Below are 19,441 nucleotides of genomic sequence, written 5' to 3' on the forward strand. Positions count from 1 at the left end.
TGGTTTGCATATGAGATGTAGTTATGTAATATCAAACATGCACAGCTTTGATTGTACTGATAATACCAATATTGTCAGTGATGTTGCTTATATTAGTAAAATAGGCATGTACTTCAATGCTGGACTTAATAAAAATACGCTACTTATCAGTAAGCAGCTGTCTAGTGCATCCTCTTGCTGTAATAACGCATTGGAACAATCATGTATAATGGAAAGTTTGCTCATCTCAGTATAAAGCCTTGCCTCTTCTTGCATGAAACACTAGGATTAGCATGCTCACTGCAGTTTCGGTCCTCACATGCTTATGTGAAGGTTAAAATTTTGCACCTGATCTTGGTGATTGAACAGATTTGAATGTGAATATTCTAATGGGTTGGATGCAGCCTCACTGTATGTGTTGCCAGCATCTTGTATAGTTTTAGTTAACATTATCTGTCTGCAACAAGAGGAATGAAAAAGATTCCTTTTGAGAGTGAAGCTGGAGAAGTCTTCATCCCAGTTAAACTCCACAAACAGTCCAACAGTGAAAAAGCTATGAGGAAAAACAGCAATGTAGAAGATGAAGACAGGCACTGATTCTCAGTTGGGTAGTTGAGAAGAATTAAAGTGACTTAAGCTGCAGTTTACTTTATGTCCAAGTAGGAAAACATATAGTTGAGCATACTTCCTGTAGATAATTTTTTGGTAGAACCATTTTACCACTCAGTTTTGTAATAATAGCTGTTTGAAAGTCAATGTGGAGTATTTGAATTCGACATGGAATAGGGATAAGCTTCTAATGTTTAGATTCTAACTATCTTCAGATGATAGGGTACACTGAATACTATTTTAACAGCATTACATACAAATTTTAATAAAACTGTATTAGAGTTCACCTGTCTGATGTATATTATATATTGTTTACTTGAAGATTTAACATCAATTCAGTGGAATGTGCAGCCATGACTGTATTCTCTGAATTGCTGAAAAAACAAAAATGTATACAAGGTCCAGATCCTGAGACTGAACAAGAGGATGTAAGGAAAAAACTAGGAAAAGTGACCAAAATGCTAACAAAATTCCCTGAGTAAGTATTATAACAATATGTTATGAAAAAGCTTACGTATTATGACAGAGTGTAATTTTGTGATAACTTCTTTCTGGGGATTGCACCTTTCAGCAGCACATCCATCTAGCTTGAGGTGTAGTAGTCCTGTTCTTCTTTGTGCTCTAGTCCCCCACGCTGTTGGAGCAGCTGAGTGCCGGTATCAGTGAGCAGTACCTACTGTGTAGTCAGGCAGCAGGAGGCACTGCTGACATCCTGTAAGGTGCTGGCACTACAACAGAAAAATCAAAGAGAGAGTGTATGAGATTGGTCAGTTTGGAGTAATTAACTACTGAGATATCAACATATCAGAACAGCTCCATTTCCAATCGGTAACTTTAGTCATGCAAGTCTTAAAAACAGTGTAGCATTTGACCCTGGTTCTGGGTCAGCCACTGTGGGAGAATATTTTCATAGTTTAGCCTCACCAGGGTGGTGGATCTATGAAATACAGGTTCACCTGAATGTTGAGATCCTATTTTAATATTTGTCAGCCTTTTGTTTGGATTGTACTGTATTTGTTTCCCTTTAATGTCTAATTTTATTAATTTTAAGATCATAGAGTATGGATTTTTATAAGACATTTGGGAGTTAAATATGGTCTATATTTATCAGGAATGTCAGGAACATAAAGCATTCTGGTTTTGTCCTCCTAATGACAATTTACAGTATATTCTTTGGACATAATATCATGGTAAAATGAACTTAGCTGACTTTAATAGTAGTAAGTGAGAACTTGAAAATCCAGTAGGAATTTAGACACATATTTAGACATTGAAGTACCTTAAAAATTTGCCCTTAAATAGTTTTCTCTCCCCACTCTTCTTCAAATCCTGTCCTAAATCCTTATAGTTCATGACATTATTGGCAGTAAATCCATCATGTTTTTCTTTTAATCCTTCTCCTATGAAATATAGTTAGCTTACAGATTTGCTAATTGAGGTACTTATGGTCTCTGTCTTTACCTTTCTTAATTTTTGTCCTCTCTACTTCACCCCAAATTACTTGCAGTTTTTCATATGAGCCATGATAAAATGAAGCTGTCGGCATTATCAGTAGATTTACATTAACAGATCTCCTTACAAGTTTGAGCCTACAGTTTTAAAGGGAATCAGTCTGCATCTTTCAGTATCCAAAGAACATTTTGGAATTGAGAAATGTATGTTAATGACAAAAAAAAATAAATTTTAATTGTACATTTTATATAGGGATACCAGAAGGTTGAGCGCTCATAAAATGAATACCATGGAACTTCTTTTGGCTAAAAAAAACCACCTAGAAATAAGGCTTAAAATGCTAACTACTATCCCTTCTGGGTGTACTTACGCTGATCATAAAGCAGTGGATGATGATGTAAGTAATTCACTGATAAATCTAACATGTTTTTTTTTTGTATGTCTAAAATGTGTGTATTTGTGCACAAATGCATAAAAAGTTTATAATGATGCAGTTGTACTTTATAACAGCATTCATTGACTTCAAGAAATATTCTAAGTATTTCCATTTAAATGCGATTCCAATCTTAGATAACTTTATTTTTAAGACGTATGGACAACTTTCATTCTGCCAAATAGAAAGATGTTGACTTCTTCTTGCAGTAGTTCTGGGATGTATAATACAGTTAATTCCTTTCCATGAATTTCCAGCAATACAGTTCTATTACTTGTTAATTTGACTCTTGTAATGTAGTGTATATGGCACATTTGTGTACTTAACAAAAGATTTTTGAGACCTTCATATCTTGTAAAAATACAAATTAATAAATTTTTTTAGACTCCAAAAATTCTGGTCCTCACAAAGCAAAATTTTCTTTGCTTTTCAATGTGTTTATGTCCGCTGAGGAAAGAAAAGATGAGAAAACCACTGAAAATCTGCAGATGTTTATCAGAAATATTAATGTATATATTTGCATAGAAATAATGAAGGAATAATTCATGTAATTAATTTATATGATGTTGTTTTCACCAGTAGTGGGTGACTGAACCTTGATCCAGGAGATTTCCTCTGGTCTAAATTTTGTAAAACAATAGCAATGGCTTCATATAGCTGTCTCTTCATGGAGCAAATGTAATTGTGATAAATAGCTCTTAATTCTTAATTTGATGAAGTGTCTTGATAATACTTTCTGCTTGTGATTTGTCTGGAAAGGGGAAAATTCTGTGCATTGGGACCAAACTCATGATGCTTTATCTTGGGAACTTTGAAGTCCAATGGCATTTTTGGACTGCTGTCAGCCAGTGTGGAAAGAACACTGCTTCCCACAGTAGCACATGGGTTAAGGCAGTGAAGAAGTAACTTAAAACTTCAGAACAGATAACACTGAGCTGTATAGTGAAGTTCAGAAAATACTGAAAAATTAACAACACCTGGTTATGCTTAATACTCGCTGCGGTTAATACTTAACATTTGTTTATTTGTAGACTTTGAGGAAGATTTTTCATTATCTTAGATTTGAGAGAAAAGGTTCTCTGCAGCAAAGTATGGCACTGAGGGGAATTGGGTATCATCACGGATCTATGTCTGCAAGGCAAAGACGAGTAGTGGAGATGCTTTTCAGGCTAGGATACGTGAAGGTTGGTGAATTGTTATCAAATTTTTTATTTCTTTTTTAAAGTCTTAGTTTCTCCATGTATTTAATTTTGAAATACAGTGTACCTTTCACTAGTAGTAAAATATATTGCATTGGCATGCAATAAGTGCCTCAGCCTTTTCTTCATCCTTTGCCTTTATATTTTCCCCCACATTTCAGTAAAGGATGGAGATTCTTGTTGGTCCTCCTTTTGTTGCTAATGTATTTATAGAAATATTTTTCATCTTTTACTGCAGCAGTCAACCAAATATGCTTTAGTTAAATGAAGTCTATAGGTTTATTATATATTGTACTGTCTTCATGAAATATTTCAATTTGTGTTCAATTTCAGTATTATTTCAATGTATTATTTATTTCAATTTTCATAAGAGATGTGGTATAACTTTCAGGATAAAAAGGTTCAATATGCAAATGTAATAACTATATGAATTACATTAAAGAGTGAAATTCCTTTATGCTCATAGCTCTGTTAAATTCACCAAATTAAAGTATATCTATATGAGAAATTATAGTAAAATTCCTGTTGATTTAAGTTGAATATTACAGGTGTTGTTTTTTTTCTTAAATTGAATATTGCCATTTCTAATAGATACACTCGTGTTTGTTATTTTATAGGTAGTCACAGCTACTTCATCTCTTGCTCTAGGAATCAACATGCCATGTAAATCTGTTGTTTTTGCTGAAGATTCTGTCTATTTAGATGCCTTAAATTACAGACAGGTATGGAAATAAAACACCCACTTTGTATTACAAGAACAGTATACGAGTGTACTACAGTGTGTAGTCAGAAGACCTATTTCAGCAATTATAAGATTACAATTGCTGAGTGAAGTAAAGACATATATTTGGCATTTAGTTATGGAAGCTGGAAAAACAAAAGCTGTTTGGTTCTAGCCAGGGTTTTACAAAGTGAAAAATACACTGTAAGAACATACAGTGGGATTGTAATGATGAAAGGAAAGATTGTTGAGTGGATTAATGGGGACATTTGAGTTCTTTCTGTCTTGGAAGTGGCACTTCACAATGCCACACGGCAGTGTGTAGCTGAGATTGCAAATGCAATAAAGTAGAATGTCTCTACTCACAGCACAACTTACTGGGTGGGTTGAGAGACTCTAACCTCTTCATCAGCACCTGTTTCCTGCTCTTGTGCTACTTTTCAAACCAATATTCATGAAATACTGCCAGTTTGCCTCAGGATCAAGAGGCCTTATAGGCTGTATGCAGTTGATGGCATCACCTAGCAGGTGGCTCTCAGAGTTTGTGTGATTGGATCTGTGCAATACCTGGACCTGTGTGCATCTCCTTTCAGCTGGACATAGATATGTATGACTCCAGCTTTATCACATCATCTGGTCAAGGGGCAAGTCCTTACAAGGGGACCAGACAAAGGATAGGTGATCCAAGCAAGAGAATACACCCATAGGAAGGTTCTTCCTGCTCTTTTTTTATATTCTCTGCTCTTTATTCATTCTGAGACTACCTTTGCTCCAAATCTACTCAGAAATTATTCAGAACTAAAGGTAACTTGAAAACAAAGCAAGTGTATAGATATAAATAAAGTTAAAATTTACCTTGAAGAAAAATAAATGTTAAAATGACATTTGAGAGAATGTAAGTATCCTGGCCAGTGTTTAGGTCTTCCATTAAATTTGGAAGTTCATATTAAAAAAAGTAAGGAAACACTCGACATTTGTAAAACTAGCTAGATTTGAGGTGCAACATATTTTGCATACATTATTTTAATAATTCTGCATAAATGCTTTATTAAGACTGTATAGATTGTATATACAAGTTAGGTGTTTAAAATTAATAATTTTATTGTATTAACAATATAATTAATAAATATTTTATTCTTAGATGTCTGGGCGTGCTGGAAGACGGGGACAAGATATGATTGGAAATGTGTTCTTCTATGACATTCCACTGCCCAAAGTGGAAAGACTTATCAAGTCCAATGTACCTCAGCTGAAAGGCCAGTTTCCTCTGACTGTTTCCTTAATATTGAGACTCATGCTGTTTGCTGCGAAGGCTGATGACAAAGCAGATGCTAGAGCAAAGGTTTAATATTTTTTTCTTAACTTTAATATAATTAAATAATATTGTTTCTTTAACATGAGCAGAAAGTTATGCACTTCTCAAGTAAACAGCCTGCCCAAATGAAATGGTATACTCTGCTATAACTGCTTCTAGTACCTGTGCCATCTTCTCCACACTATTCTACTGTCCATTGTCACATATTTATTCTTTGCAATAAATTTTATCATCAGAAAGAATGCCACTAGCACAAAGATAATTTTATCAACTTTTGTTCTGTGCAGTATATGCATTGAACTGGAGAATCAGCAACTCTTCCAATATTTAAAATTTTAGTTGTACTTGAAGAAAAGGTGTGAACATGTATTTCCATAGGGAAGATAAGTGCTGTGAAGTGCTATCTCAGTTGAAACAATGACGAAATTCTATGCATTGCTAACTCATTTAAATACACATACTATCTATCTGTAACCAAAGAATTCTTATTCTTGCCATTTAATGCAGTGATTTAAGTAAACAAACCATACAGATTTCAAGTTGGTCAGAGATCTCCTCTTGTAAGTGTTAAGGAACTCTTACCTCCAGATGATCTGATTTTTACATCCACTTCAGCATATAGACATTTATTTTCGAGAACTCACTAAATGAATTCAGACATAAGTCTTCTTAAGATAACAAAGGAGATTGATAAACTTCTGTGTTAAATATTTATTATGTTCAAAAGGTATTATAGTGAAAGGAGTAATTTCAAAACTTCCTGGGTTTAGTTTAATGATATTTAAATCCTTGTCTTTTAGACAATTCTATATGAATTTAATGTAATTAACTTTACAAACCCCAGCATAAATTTTGAATATAAGCACACATTTGACAGACAGAGGATACATTTGTTCACAAGCATTTCCAATAGTTAGGCATTCAATTTACATAAAATTTAAATAACCTCCACATAGCATTTTTAATTCTGAGAACCAATTGATGAAACAAAGCAGTAGAAGCTGGATATTCAATTTTTTTCTTGTTACGGTATCAACATTCCTTTGGATTTCTGATTTCTAGGTTTTTATACTTTCTTTTTCCTTTTTATTTGACCAGGTTTTGTCAGTGTTGAAGCATTCACTGATGTCATTCAGAAAAGAAAGATATCGCTGAAATATTAAAAATTTATTTTGTGTTTTCCTTGCAATTTCTTATCAAAGAGGTATGTTTTGACTTGTTCCCATAAAGGATAGTTCTTCTTAAATCTACAGATTCTTATTTGTTTATGTTTGCATATTTTAATGTAAAGAACCATTTACTTTTTATTTTATAGCAATAGGCTATTTCTTTGTGTTACAAATTTAAGGAAACATATAAAATTCTAATGTCTTAAGTCTGAGGTTAATTCTGAGCTACTTAGGTCATGGAATAAATTCAATAGGCAATGGTCTATAAGATTACAAATAGATTAGGAAAGTTAGAGTTGTGCATTTATATTATGTATGAAAATGCATGCATGTGAACTGATAGGAGTTTAAAACATACTAAGGATGACATGATTTCCAAAGCAAAAGTTTAGGAAGTGTATCTTAAATAAGACTGAAAATTAGGTGTACATTTCTCCATAAAAATAGTTTTCAGTTTGATGGATACCATTTTGGAAAACTGTTATGCATGACTCCATTTTGGCTTACAGCCAAGGACTACAGGCAGTTAAGTGATTACATTAACAAACCATCTGTGCCCAGGTTTCCCAGTCCTGCTCCTAGTATGAGTCCTAATCTACATTTCTGCCTCCTCTTCTGGGTGTCTGCTGTTTTTGAGATGAGTGGTCTGATGCTTCTGTTGAAGAGGAGAATCTGATCAATGTGCAGGAGAGATTAGTAATGTTTCCAAAAAGTTATAGTTAGGATAAGAACTGGACAAATCCTGGCCCACGTACCTAGTATCCTGCCTCCAATAATTAGTGTATTAAAAAAAAAGACAACTGTATGATGATGATTCTCTGGATACTCCATACTTGCTTACAGGGCACAATGCAAAGTGATCTCTGATAGGAGAGCTGTCCTGGAATTTATAGCCTTTGAAGGAGTTTTATTCCATGAGCTTGTCCTGTTGCTTTTTAAAACTATATAGGCTTCTAGCATCCAAACATCTTGCAGTAAAACATTTGACAGATCACTCTTGCTATGTTTTTATCCTGTCAAACATTTAGATTAATATTTTTCTCTTTAACGCACATTGCATCAGGTCTTAGTTTGATAACTGTGTGCACGTTTCATTTGCAACATGATCTAAATCTATGAGGTCAAAATCTGTACTTGGACAAATTTTTGCCTTTCAGTGTAAGTTCAGTAGTCTCAATAGGTACCTATACATTAGGCTGAAACACTGTTCTGAATATCACAATTTTATATTTTTGTTGTATCTAATTTCATCTTTTACAACTAAGCTATTTTTTTGCTTTCAAATTAAATAGGGCTACTTGGATCAAGAATGTAACCCCATAGGATTTGCTGGACTTGTGACACACTTGTACTATCATGAACCTTCAAATTTCGTTTTAGTGAGCTTTCTTACGAAAGGTTTATTGCACAAATTGTGCCAGCCAATTGAAGGTAAGTAATACTCCATGCATGTTGATTGCAATCTATGGCAGGGTCTGTAACCCCAGTGATTCTGGATGCCTTCTTGCTGCTGCCATCTTTGCTTGCCTCACCTTCATCTTCAGATCCTTGAGCTCTGCCTCTACACACTTTTAAGCATATACTTAAATTTCTGTCTGAGAAAGCCAAGGCACATATATGGCAATGCTAGTATCATGAACTTCTATTTGCTGTTTGTGAAACATTCTGATGAGGTAAAAAGTAATGCCATACATAGAAAAATTAATAATTCTGACTCCAGAGTAACATTTGAGTTCTATGTAGCAAATAGAATGGATGACTATGAATATCAACAAATGAAAAAGTAAGTACTACTAAGGTCTCATTACCTGAGTTAAATCTATTCTGTCCAATGAGATATGGTACAATATGTTAACATATAGGAATACAGTAATGACTTGTACATACTATCAGTTGCTTACTTATCTACTCATGATCTACTACTATTTTGTATCTCATGAGTTGATCTTTATCCAATATAGTTTTGCATAACCTCTGTCATGACAGCTGTTATGACAAGAAGAAAAGCTGTTATGTCAAAGAAGAAACTCCTGAATGGGAGTTGTTTATTGTAAGCAAAAAAAAAAAAAAAAAGAACCAACAAAAACCCCAAAAAAACTCACATAACTTTTTTTTATACTTTCATATTTAACCCAAGCACTTTCTGTTTTGACATAGGCTCAACTGTTTTTTCAGAAGATGTCCTGGAAACGCTAGTTCTCATTCTAGCAAACTTATTTGGGAGAAAGTATCTTCCAGCCTGCTCAATGAAATACAAAGGCCAATCTTACCCAGTCAAAGGTAGAGAAAGCATTTGTCTTTACTGTAACTTGTGTTGTGTACCACTTCAAAGAACTTGATTCCTTTTCTCAGCAAGACTGGTGTCATTATGGATGTACAGCAGCCTGGTACTGCCCACCCAGATGCTCTCTTACTCCTCCATCTCAGCAGTGTGAGAAAATAGTATGAAGGAGCTCAAGCTCATAGGTTGAGACAAGAAATAGGGAAATTGCTTACCAGTTAGGATCAAGGGCACACCAGTCTTAACTTGTGGCAAATGAAATCAATTTGTTGCCAATTAAAATGGATCGTGGTAGTGAGAAACAAAACCCAAAAATTTTAACACCACCTTCCCTTACCTCTGCCATCCTCAGGCTTAACTTCAGTCCTTCATTCCTGACTCCTTTACCTCTCCCTCACCCCAAGTAGTACATGGCTGATAGGAAATTAGAAATGTGCTGTAATCCATTCTTAACAGCTCTCTACGCCGCTCCTTCCTCATCCATGTCACCCCTGCTCCAGTGTGAGTCCTATCTGTGGTCTGCAGTCCTTCAGGATAAATCTGCTCCATTGTGGGTTCTCCATGGGCTCTAGTTTTCAGAAAACATTGAGTGGCTCAGGCATGGGTTTCTTCACAAGCTGCAATGTGGGTATCTGCTCTGGCATGGTCCTCTCCATAGAATGGCTGCAAGGAAATCCCTTCTCCCCCGTGCTCTCCTCTACAGGCTGCAAGGGAATCTCTACTTCGTTACTTGGAGCACCTCCTCCCCCTTCTCACTCTGCTCGAGTTTTGTCTGCATCTAGGGAGTTGAAGTTTTTTGTGACATAGCAGTGATCCAGAAGGACCCAGCATGCTCTGTGGTACATGACACTGTAGGCTTAAGGCTTTTTCAAAAAATGGGATAGTATTAGTGTGATGAGCATTATCATTAGTTCTGCACAAAGTTAACTTGGGTGCGGGCAGAGGAGTGAGATATTTGTAATGTGCTCCTGTTGGCTCTTCTACTACACAAGGCGTTAAAATGTTGGAGAACACAGCTATGGCTGGAACAACAGAGGAAACTACTTCTTTATTAAACTGTTTATGTGGCCAGTTTCCAGCAAGCATTACAAGAGAAAAAATGTTATTTATTTCTGAGAAGTGGTTAGTCATGTAGGAGGGATTACAGGGCTGTGGTGACTAATGGCAGCCATCAGTCTGTCATGTTGGTAAGGGAAAGGCAGGCCTTCAAAAGGCCCCTTATAGCTAGATAGAAATATCTAGTAAAGCTGTTTGCCAAGTTACCCTGTAAGGAATTTTATACTGTTTATCTTCCACGCCTTTTCTGCTTGAAATTCATGTTCATCTTTAAGGTCTGTTAATTCCAAATGTCCAGGCAGTCTGACAAGCTGGATAAAGGTTGAAACTGCTCTTTCCTTCTTCTATCAATATGCTATGTTTGTACTAATATTTTATGTATGGACTAATGGAGAACTGACATTTTGGACAAATTACCTACATTAAGCAATAAATTGCATGTTATTTAAGGTCTTCCTAGAAGATCTACCAAAAGACTTTGCAGATGCTTTAGATGAATACAACACCAAAGTACAGGAATATTTTGCTCATTTTCTTCTGACAACTGCCAAGCTGGCAGATATGGAACAAGAATACAAACTTCCATTGTCAAAGACAGGTATGAAGTGAAAAATTAATCCATGTTTATAATTTGTGAAATTGATTGTATTAGGAAAATAAGGTTATTCTTATTTTGTAAAGAAAAAACTTATGACTTGAGATACAGTAATAAAGAGCTAAAATTTCTATTTCACTTTTGTTTTACAAGAATTACTGATTAATTTGTATGTGGCAGAAGTTTTGTACAGAGAAAGGATCATTTTAGTTGCTATTCTTCCATTATTCTGCAGGGGGAAAAAAACAAAGGGACTTTTCTATAAAAGAAAAAAAACTAAGTAAAATTATTGAATAAAAGCCTTCTTATCTGATCATCAGTACATTTGCAGATCCTCAAATGCCTAGAATACTTGAATTGCTTTCAGAATCTTACCAAAGATTAAATATTCAGCACGTGAACAGCCTTAAGATTGAAGTATCAATTAAAGAACATCACAATTTTTGTAAAAATCAACTGAGTTATTTATGCCAGTAAGTGATGTTTAATAAGAAAAGCAATATGAAAGGGCAAGCAAATTACCAAGCAATATAGCTTGCCATTGGGTGAAAAATATTTAACTACTCTATAATCTCAAGTTACATTCTGTAAGAGAGATATAAAAGCAATGTAATATACCACTATTCCATTGCCTAGCTCCTCTAAAAAACATGCCTTCAAAAATAATATTTTTGCAATAAGAAAGCACTTCAGATATAGGCCATCCTTTATTCTGTCCTTCAACATATGAGAGAGTAAAAGATGTTCAAGAACTAAGTCTTCTAATAGTAACACTGCCTTTGGTTTTGGCATAACTTCAAGCTGTTAGCAATTTTGGCTATAGATGAGTCAAGAAGAAAGGTTTAAGTCACAAGGGGGATTGAGACATAGTAATTCTTACCATTAGAAAGCTCTTTCATAGACGCTATAATCAGCTGGGAGCCCCTGGTGGTCTAGTGGTTAAGGGCACGGCGCTGTCACCGCCGAGACACGGGTTCGATTCCCCGTCAGGGACACTCCCTGGGCAGATGGAGCTCGTTAGCCCTGTAGGCAATCCATCTACGTCCTAAGGACCTCGCTGCCACCGTCCAAGCTCGCTTGGCCCCGGCAGATGAACCTTAGGATTAAAGGGTGGGCTCAGTTCCGCGCACACTGTGTCTCACCTAAAAAATCCAGTGCGCAGGCTGGAAGGTGTAAAGACCTTCCCCAGATCTTCGCTCGCGAAGACTGGCCATTATTATTGTAATCAGCTACACAGAAGTTCTTATGAACAAAATAAACAAAGATCTATCAAGAAGGATTTAACATTGGAACATTAACTCTATTTCCTGTCACTATCTACTGCACTGAAAACTTACCGCTTTTAAACTAGATTGCTGAAACGGGGGTTGTGTCTCTATAGCTTATGCTGTATATGAAACTTCTTGTCTAGACTTTACATCTCAGAATTGGCATGGCTCTGAACTAGCATCTTATTTGATGGACAACACCAAAAGCATATCTGCCATCTCACCTTTTGTATGTTTATCTGGAGTGGTTGATAATGATCTATTTCATGGGGACATCATTAATAAAGTAAGTCATTTTTGCATGGGGGAGAGAATTTTATTGGATTTCAATAAGTATTTGTTTAATCACAATCCTCTTCCCTCTGTCTAATATGATGGCACTATTTACAAGTGTCACTCTTTAGGAGAAATAATTCAGAAAGTGTCAAAAAACAAATATCCAGCACCAAGTAGCACCACCTTGTCACAGTGCAAAAATCACAGAATAGATGGATGTAGAAAAAAAAAATCTGTAAATCTTTTGCTTTCTTGCAAGGTCTCCATTGCTTTTGATTCTGAGACAAGTAAAATAAAATTTCAAACCATATCTCCAGTTTGTTTTCTCCATGTCAGGAATTTTCATTTTTGTTTTTAAATGAACCACACAGTAATCAATATGGCACTGATTGCTTTGTAACTAGAATTGTGTTAGATAGCATATGAGTTAGCTTAATGCTAATATAAACCAACACGTTTACTGTCAACTTGCATTTTCCTGTGTTATTCTACGTGAGCTTTGCAGTATTAGGGAATTAACACAACTCATAATTCTGTAAATAGTAAAAAATTAAATTCCTACAACTAGGGATTTGGAATTCACCTTCATCCTTAAAATGTTCCATGTTTAAGTGTAATATCAGTGAGTCTTAATAGATGATCTATGCATATGGAAAAGTCCTAATCTAAAACTCAAGAGAAATAAAGCTGTCTCGTCAAACTTTAAATTATGCAGAACACCCCATAGCTGCACTAGCAGTTTAAATCACATTACTAACAAACTCTCTCCTGTGTCTATAGTCTAGATGTACTTGTGAAGATTTTTGGAGTGGATTAGAAGTGTGGAACTTTTCAGCTGTGGGCCTAAAGTTGTAGGTTTGACAAAACAGGCATATAAACAAAACCACAGTATCTATTCAATAATTTTTTTTCGGTTTAGGCTGTCTTACATTCTCTTGGCATTAATGTCAGAAACTGCCCCCTACTTCATTTGAAGAAGTATGATAATCAGGGAAGGAGGATGCCACTCAATGCATATGCACTGGACTTTTATAAGCACGGTTCCTTGACTGCATTGACAACTGATAACTGGTATGTACTATCATTTATAATACTGTTAAACATTACAGTATGGTACACAACTTTATCTTTTTGGTTTTAAAGCCTTCTCCCTGCAGAATTTAGGGATGAAACAGCTGTTAAATATGATTAGATTAGTTGAATGTTTTAATAGGAATAAACCAAACTGAAGTCTAATGGCAGTGGCTGTAAAATACTATCTGGCTATTCAAAATAGGACCATAAATGGGAAATCTTGACTTCAGCAACATGAGTCATTTTGACAGGCTCTTCAGAACATTTTTTATTTAATCAAGCTTTTTTTCACAATGAAAAAGGAGACTCTCTGAAATGAGGAAGTCCAGTGCAGTAGACCAGAAGATGGTAACATAGGAGCAGAGAGATGTCAAAAGCTTGGTCAAATAATACAGAAATAGATTAATGAGTGAATGAATGATCAGTGTCAAAAGATACATGGCATCCAAAACACAAACTCAGGCAAAATTTGTCAGTAATTTAGTATTTGTATTGGTACTGCTTTGAAACTTCCCTTTTTCCTAATTTTTTCTAAGCATTTAGCAACTTGGCCTGATAAATCAATCCTACTAGGATTTCTCTTTAAAGGAAACAAAAGCAAAAACAATGCACAACCATACACTAAAAAAACCTCTTTGCCCAAGCTGGCCAACCACTATCACATGGAATCATATTTTCACATTTGAGTCCATGGTATATGCAGTCTTTCTCTCTTCTTTTTGCCTGGATCACACACACTGCAGTTTTTCCAAAACTGGAGTTTTAATCTTCACTTTTATGTTGTCTTGCCTGTATTTTTTAACACTGATCATTAATTCACCTTTAAACTGTTTCTGTATTATTTGACCAATCTTTTGACATCTCTCTGGTACTATGTTACCATCTTCTGGACTACTGCATTGAACATCCTAATTTCAGGGACTTCCCTGTTCTTCATTGTGAAGAAAACCTTGATTACATAAAAAACCCTGAAAGTTCAACTGATGAGCAAGTCAAGCTCTTACACTTGATACAGCTCCTAACAAATAATCTTTGACACTCTTTCACTTCCTAATTAAGCAATTTATACACTGCATTAGTCTTCTCAGAAGCTAGATTTGAGATTTTTATTTTGCTCTTACTGTTTACAGTCCTGTTGTCCTCTTCAAACTTTTAGAGATCACTTGCTAAATGTGATGTGTAATTTTCATCATTATCAATTTTGCCTTTGATCCTCACTGGCCTTCTGTAAATTCATTCATTAAATCCATCTCTCTATAAAGTGTCTAGCTTTTAGTTCTTAATGAAGCCATTCATGTAACTGTTTTATTTACAGCCTTGGTTCAAAAAAGCTCAAGCACAAGCTCCCTCTCTCAGCTCCTCTTACCAAGTATCTTAATTTTTCTGTCATGCTCATAGCCAGTAACTTTTGAGTAAGAGAATACTACCGCACCCTGGGAGTGCTATTGGCAGCATAGAATATATTCTGCTTTTTTGTAAACTCCTCAAAGCAGATTCTAATCAGAATAATTAGAATACACATTGCATGCAGTGTTATGATTACAATAGGAGAGTTTGGCAATAATGCCATGTTATGGAGACACATGGAAATATACCAATTACAGTATCACATTGATTCTATCAAGCTGATCTAGTAAAGTATGTCCATGCCCACAGCAAGGGAGTTGGGACTATAAAATGTTAGAATGGCCTGGGTTCAAAGGGACCTTGAAGATCATCTAGGTCCAACCCCCTGCCACAGGCAGGGACACTTTCCAGTAGACTAGGTTGCTCAAAGCCCCATCCAACCTAGTCTTGAACACTTCCTGGGATGACACATCCATAGCTTCTCTGGACAATCTGTTCCAGTGCCTCACCACCCTTAGAGTAAAGAATTTCTTCCTAATGTCTAATCAAAACCTACCCATTTCCAGTTTGAAGCCATTCCCCTTGTCCTATCACTACAGTTCCTGGTGAAGAGTCCCCCTCTCTCTTCCCGGTAGCCTCGCTTCAGATACTGGAAGGTTGCTGTGAGGTCTCCATGTAACCTCTTCTCCAGGCTGAACCGCCCCAATTCTCCCAGTCTGTCTTCACAGGGGAGGTGCTCTAGTCCTCTTACCAATTTCGTGGCCCTCCTCTGGACTTGCTCCAGCAGTTCTATTTCCTTCTTATGTTGGAGACCCCAGAGATGGATGCAGTACTCCAGGTGTGGTCTCACAAGAACAGAGCAGAAGGGCAGAATCCTCTCCCTTGACCTGCTGGCAATGCTGCTTTTGATGCAGCCCAGGATACAATTGGCTCTCAGGGCTCTGAGCACACATTAGTGGGTCATGTTGAGTTCTATCATCAACCATCACACCCCCAAATCCTTCTCCGCAGGGCTGCCCTCAATCCACTCTCTGCCCAGCCTGGATTTGTGCTTGGGACTGCCCTGACCCAGGTGATTGACTAGATGATCTTTAAAGGTCCCTTCCAGCCCAAACCCTTCTGATAATTCCAGTATTTCAACACAGTATTGATTGTATTAAAAAAAAGTGCTATTCTTAATTACTGGAAACTGACTTTATTAAATTCCTTTTTAGTAATCAGTGGTCCTTTTTGCAAAGTATAGGGTCTTCCTCATTGGTAGAAAGCTTACACAATCTCCTCTCAGATTAGCCAGCAAGCTTCATCTGAAGTATAGAGTTCCAGTTTAGCTTGTGACAGGTTAGTTATTCCAATATTTGAAACCATGTTCCCAAGATAATATAAATAAATTATCTTTTCTAATATTACTCATGAGTCTTGTATGTTTAATACAATTATAGAAACATGAGCCTCTGCAGCATTATTATTTTAGGCTTGTATTTTTTTCCACACTGATCCTTATGAACTAATATGCCAGTGTTAAGAGGTCATGCCATGTGCTCTCTGCATCCTTACCCAACATATGTAACTGGGTTTATTAGAGGTGAAACAGTTATAGTGCATATATATACATTTGATTATTTTTTTATTTCTTCAGGTTAAATGAAGGAGATGCTTACAACGCCCTCAAGGATTTTTCACTCACCATTAAGGCTATTGGGTATGATAAACTTGTGCTTTTTAGAATACAGCATATTTCATTTTAAAAGCAACTTATGGAAATGAAACAATGATGTCTTTTTTTTTTTTTTTTAAACTAGAATAAGTCTGAGTGAACTATGTGATGATCCAGATGATAATGTTCTACTGGCATTTAAACAACTGAGCGAAGACTATGAAGAGAAACTGAAGAATAAAACCTGAAGAATAAAAACAAACCCAAAGCAGCAGATATTCTTACCACACAGATAGCAGCCTTTAAGTTAGAAAATTACTAGATCTGAGTTCTCAAGTGAAATTTCAGAATAAAGCTTTAGTTAATAGTCAGTGTAGGTAATACAAAGTTTACTTTAGGAAGTTAACCTTCACCAATTGACATTTTAGCAGCTCTAATGTCAACTAAATTTTTTTAATAGATTGCAAAACTAAGTAATTATACATTATCTTTCAGTTGCACTTTTTTTTTCAGGCAGTGGCATAGATGTTAAGATGGCTCTCACAGATGTACTGAACAAATGTCACAGTTCTGACAGCTGGTGAGATTAGCCTCTCAGTAGGACAGTATTAGAAACTTTCAGCTCCTTGGTGAAGGATGTTCAGCAATTATAATAAGATAAATTGTCCTGTTTTCCAAGATTTCTGTTAAATTTTGAAATAGTATCTTCATGAACCATTATAAAAGCTTTTAAACTGGTCTGCAGGTTTAGTTTACAAAATTTTAAATATATAGAGGGTTTTATATCAGAACAGGGAAGTTTGATTAATAAAAAGTTCCAACCCTATTGCTTCATTTTTCACCTCTTTAAGAGTCAGAAAGATCCAGGACACTTCCAGCATACTTATCAAGAAATCCATGCAATACAAATCACTGATGTTTAGTAAAATATGCTTTCTAACTAATTTTCTTGGTGTTTCCTTTTTTTGGGGTTTGTTGTTTTGTTTTTTTCTGGGAAGAGCAAAGTTTTCAGCAGTATTTTCATACGAATGCTTCAGTTTAACACTACCTTTTCATCTACCTGTAATTGGAAAACATATACACAAACACATACCTATGTTTAGATAGTGTAGGAAAGTGAGGCTTTGATAACATCCTCAATGACCAAGGGAGTGATGTAAGTTACTTCTCTACTGATAATTAGCAGACATGCACAAAGGACAACTCTGAATCCCATAATTGCCTAGAATTGGCTCTAGTGTTCATCCAAGATCTTGACTTTCCTGGTTCTGGATAAGATACGGTGAATTTTTGCAGTAGCCAGGAGGGGGCATGGCTAGGACATGCAGGTTATTCTATACCACCTCAAGATGAAAAGAAGTAATATTCTAAGAAAATTCAAAGATTTCAGATTAACCTTAGCTCATTAGGATTTTTTTCAATGAAGGATAAAAAAAGATTTCCTACAACTTTCTAGCAACAAATTTTATAGGTGCCTTATATGACTCTGTAAAATTGTTCCATTTCTCTCATTTTTATCAGAGGGAGACCAACTTCCATCCGTGACACTCTGCCATGATCATCTCAGCCTTTGTTTTCCATTTCTCTACTACACATGTAGAAGAACATGATAAGAATGTCTAGAGATAAAAGCAGAAAAATTCTTAGGAGAAAACTGAAATACAGTAATATTTTAGAGATGAACATAAAGAACTAGAAAACTGACAATTAAGAGAATTTTCATCACCTTCCTTACTATAATGCAGACAGAAAGGTAAGATTATTCAAGTTTTATAAATACTAGAAATACCCAGAATATTTAATAAAGGAATGCACTGCCACAGAAGAATTGAGGCCAAGAATTCAAAACAAGTAAGGTAAACACTTCCTCAAACAACAACAGTATTTCTAAGTACTATGTCACAGTAAGTCTATTAGTAAGTGTTGCAGAGATTTAAATTTAAGTAGTATTTCTCTTATAAAGTTACAGAGATAATTTGCAGATTATTTATTTTTCTAGTTGCCGCTGAGGAAGTCTGAAAGAATATTAAACATTCTGCATTTTAATACTTGCCAGTTGACATATCCATCTAACACAAAATTAATTTAAAATCTGGCACCAGCTTTTGGTGAAGAGTGAACAGGCAATGAAATAGAGCTTTACTCTGAAATAGTACTACTGTCCCTGCATTCCAATAATTATCTTGGATCCAACAAAAGGGTTAAAAAAGTAGAAAAGATAGTCTTTTTATCCTCACTTGGTAGCATATTTCACAGACTAAAATTCAGTGAGTTTTGATTAATTAATACATAGGATTTTTTCCTTTTTCTTGTTGTTACACAGATTTTAAAAGGAAGCTTTTGTCTTAAAAGCTAGGTTCTCCTAATGCTTTCATCAAAACAGCAAGTTAATATCTTTCCAAGTATACTCAAGCTGTTGCCAAAAGGAACTGAAAGTGAATTGTGATGTTTCCTTTTCCTAAACGCAGCATTTCAGAAATGGAGCTGACACCCTTCTGCAGTGTATAACAAGAACATGGATGCGATGCTTCAATTCCAAAAGTGCAAGAGAAATTACTGAAATTATATTAGAAATTGCACCTTCAACATACATTAAATACATCACAGAAAAGGAAACAGCCAAAGGGAGATACACAAGGCAATTTTCAGTAATGCCTTGACCATCCTTTATTTTCCCTGTGGCTCTCTTCCCTCCCTGCCTGTGAGGTGAATGGTATTGGCTGTACCCAAACAGCAATATACTGCCTCCTGCTGCTGAGGCTTCACCCAACCTGCCTTCGGGGACACCTCAGCTCTACACCACCCAAACATGCCCCAGTGGCACTTCTCAGAAGGTCTGCATTCTTGACGATGCAGCATTTATGGCCATACTTTTATCTTGATCAAGACATGACATTTTTGATTGTTGCCTGACTTTGTGATTACACTACAAATATTGCTTTAATGCATTGTACTTGCTGATACCTCGACTGGCAAGAATCAGAGAGAAAAACAGCTGTAAAATCACTAATAT

At 35.7% G+C, this 19,441-nt stretch overlaps 1 protein-coding gene across 1 annotated transcript in view; it reads left to right on the top strand.

The window, feature by feature from the left end:
- LOC126651891 (probable ATP-dependent RNA helicase DDX60) overlaps positions 1-19,366 on the top strand; it is a 45,939-nt gene extending 26,573 nt beyond the window's left edge. The window contains 14 exon segments of the mRNA XM_050338328.1: positions 911-1,066; positions 2,293-2,437; positions 3,505-3,657; positions 4,290-4,394; positions 5,535-5,735; positions 6,807-6,857; positions 6,859-6,912; positions 8,170-8,308; positions 9,035-9,136; positions 10,642-10,812; positions 12,221-12,363; positions 13,273-13,424; positions 16,411-16,473; positions 16,574-19,366. Coding sequence (XP_050194285.1) covers positions 911-1,066; positions 2,293-2,437; positions 3,505-3,657; positions 4,290-4,394; positions 5,535-5,735; positions 6,807-6,857; positions 6,859-6,912; positions 8,170-8,308; positions 9,035-9,136; positions 10,642-10,812; positions 12,221-12,363; positions 13,273-13,424; positions 16,411-16,473; positions 16,574-16,676 — 1,738 coding nt within the window. The 3' untranslated portion in view covers positions 16,677-19,366.
- Positions 19,367-19,441: the final 75 nt, after the last annotated feature.

This window comes from Myiozetetes cayanensis, unplaced genomic scaffold, assembly GCF_022539395.1.
Source record: "Myiozetetes cayanensis isolate MyiCay16 unplaced genomic scaffold, myiCay2020 scf7, whole genome shotgun sequence".
Lineage (NCBI taxonomy): Eukaryota > Metazoa > Chordata > Aves > Passeriformes > Tyrannidae > Myiozetetes > Myiozetetes cayanensis.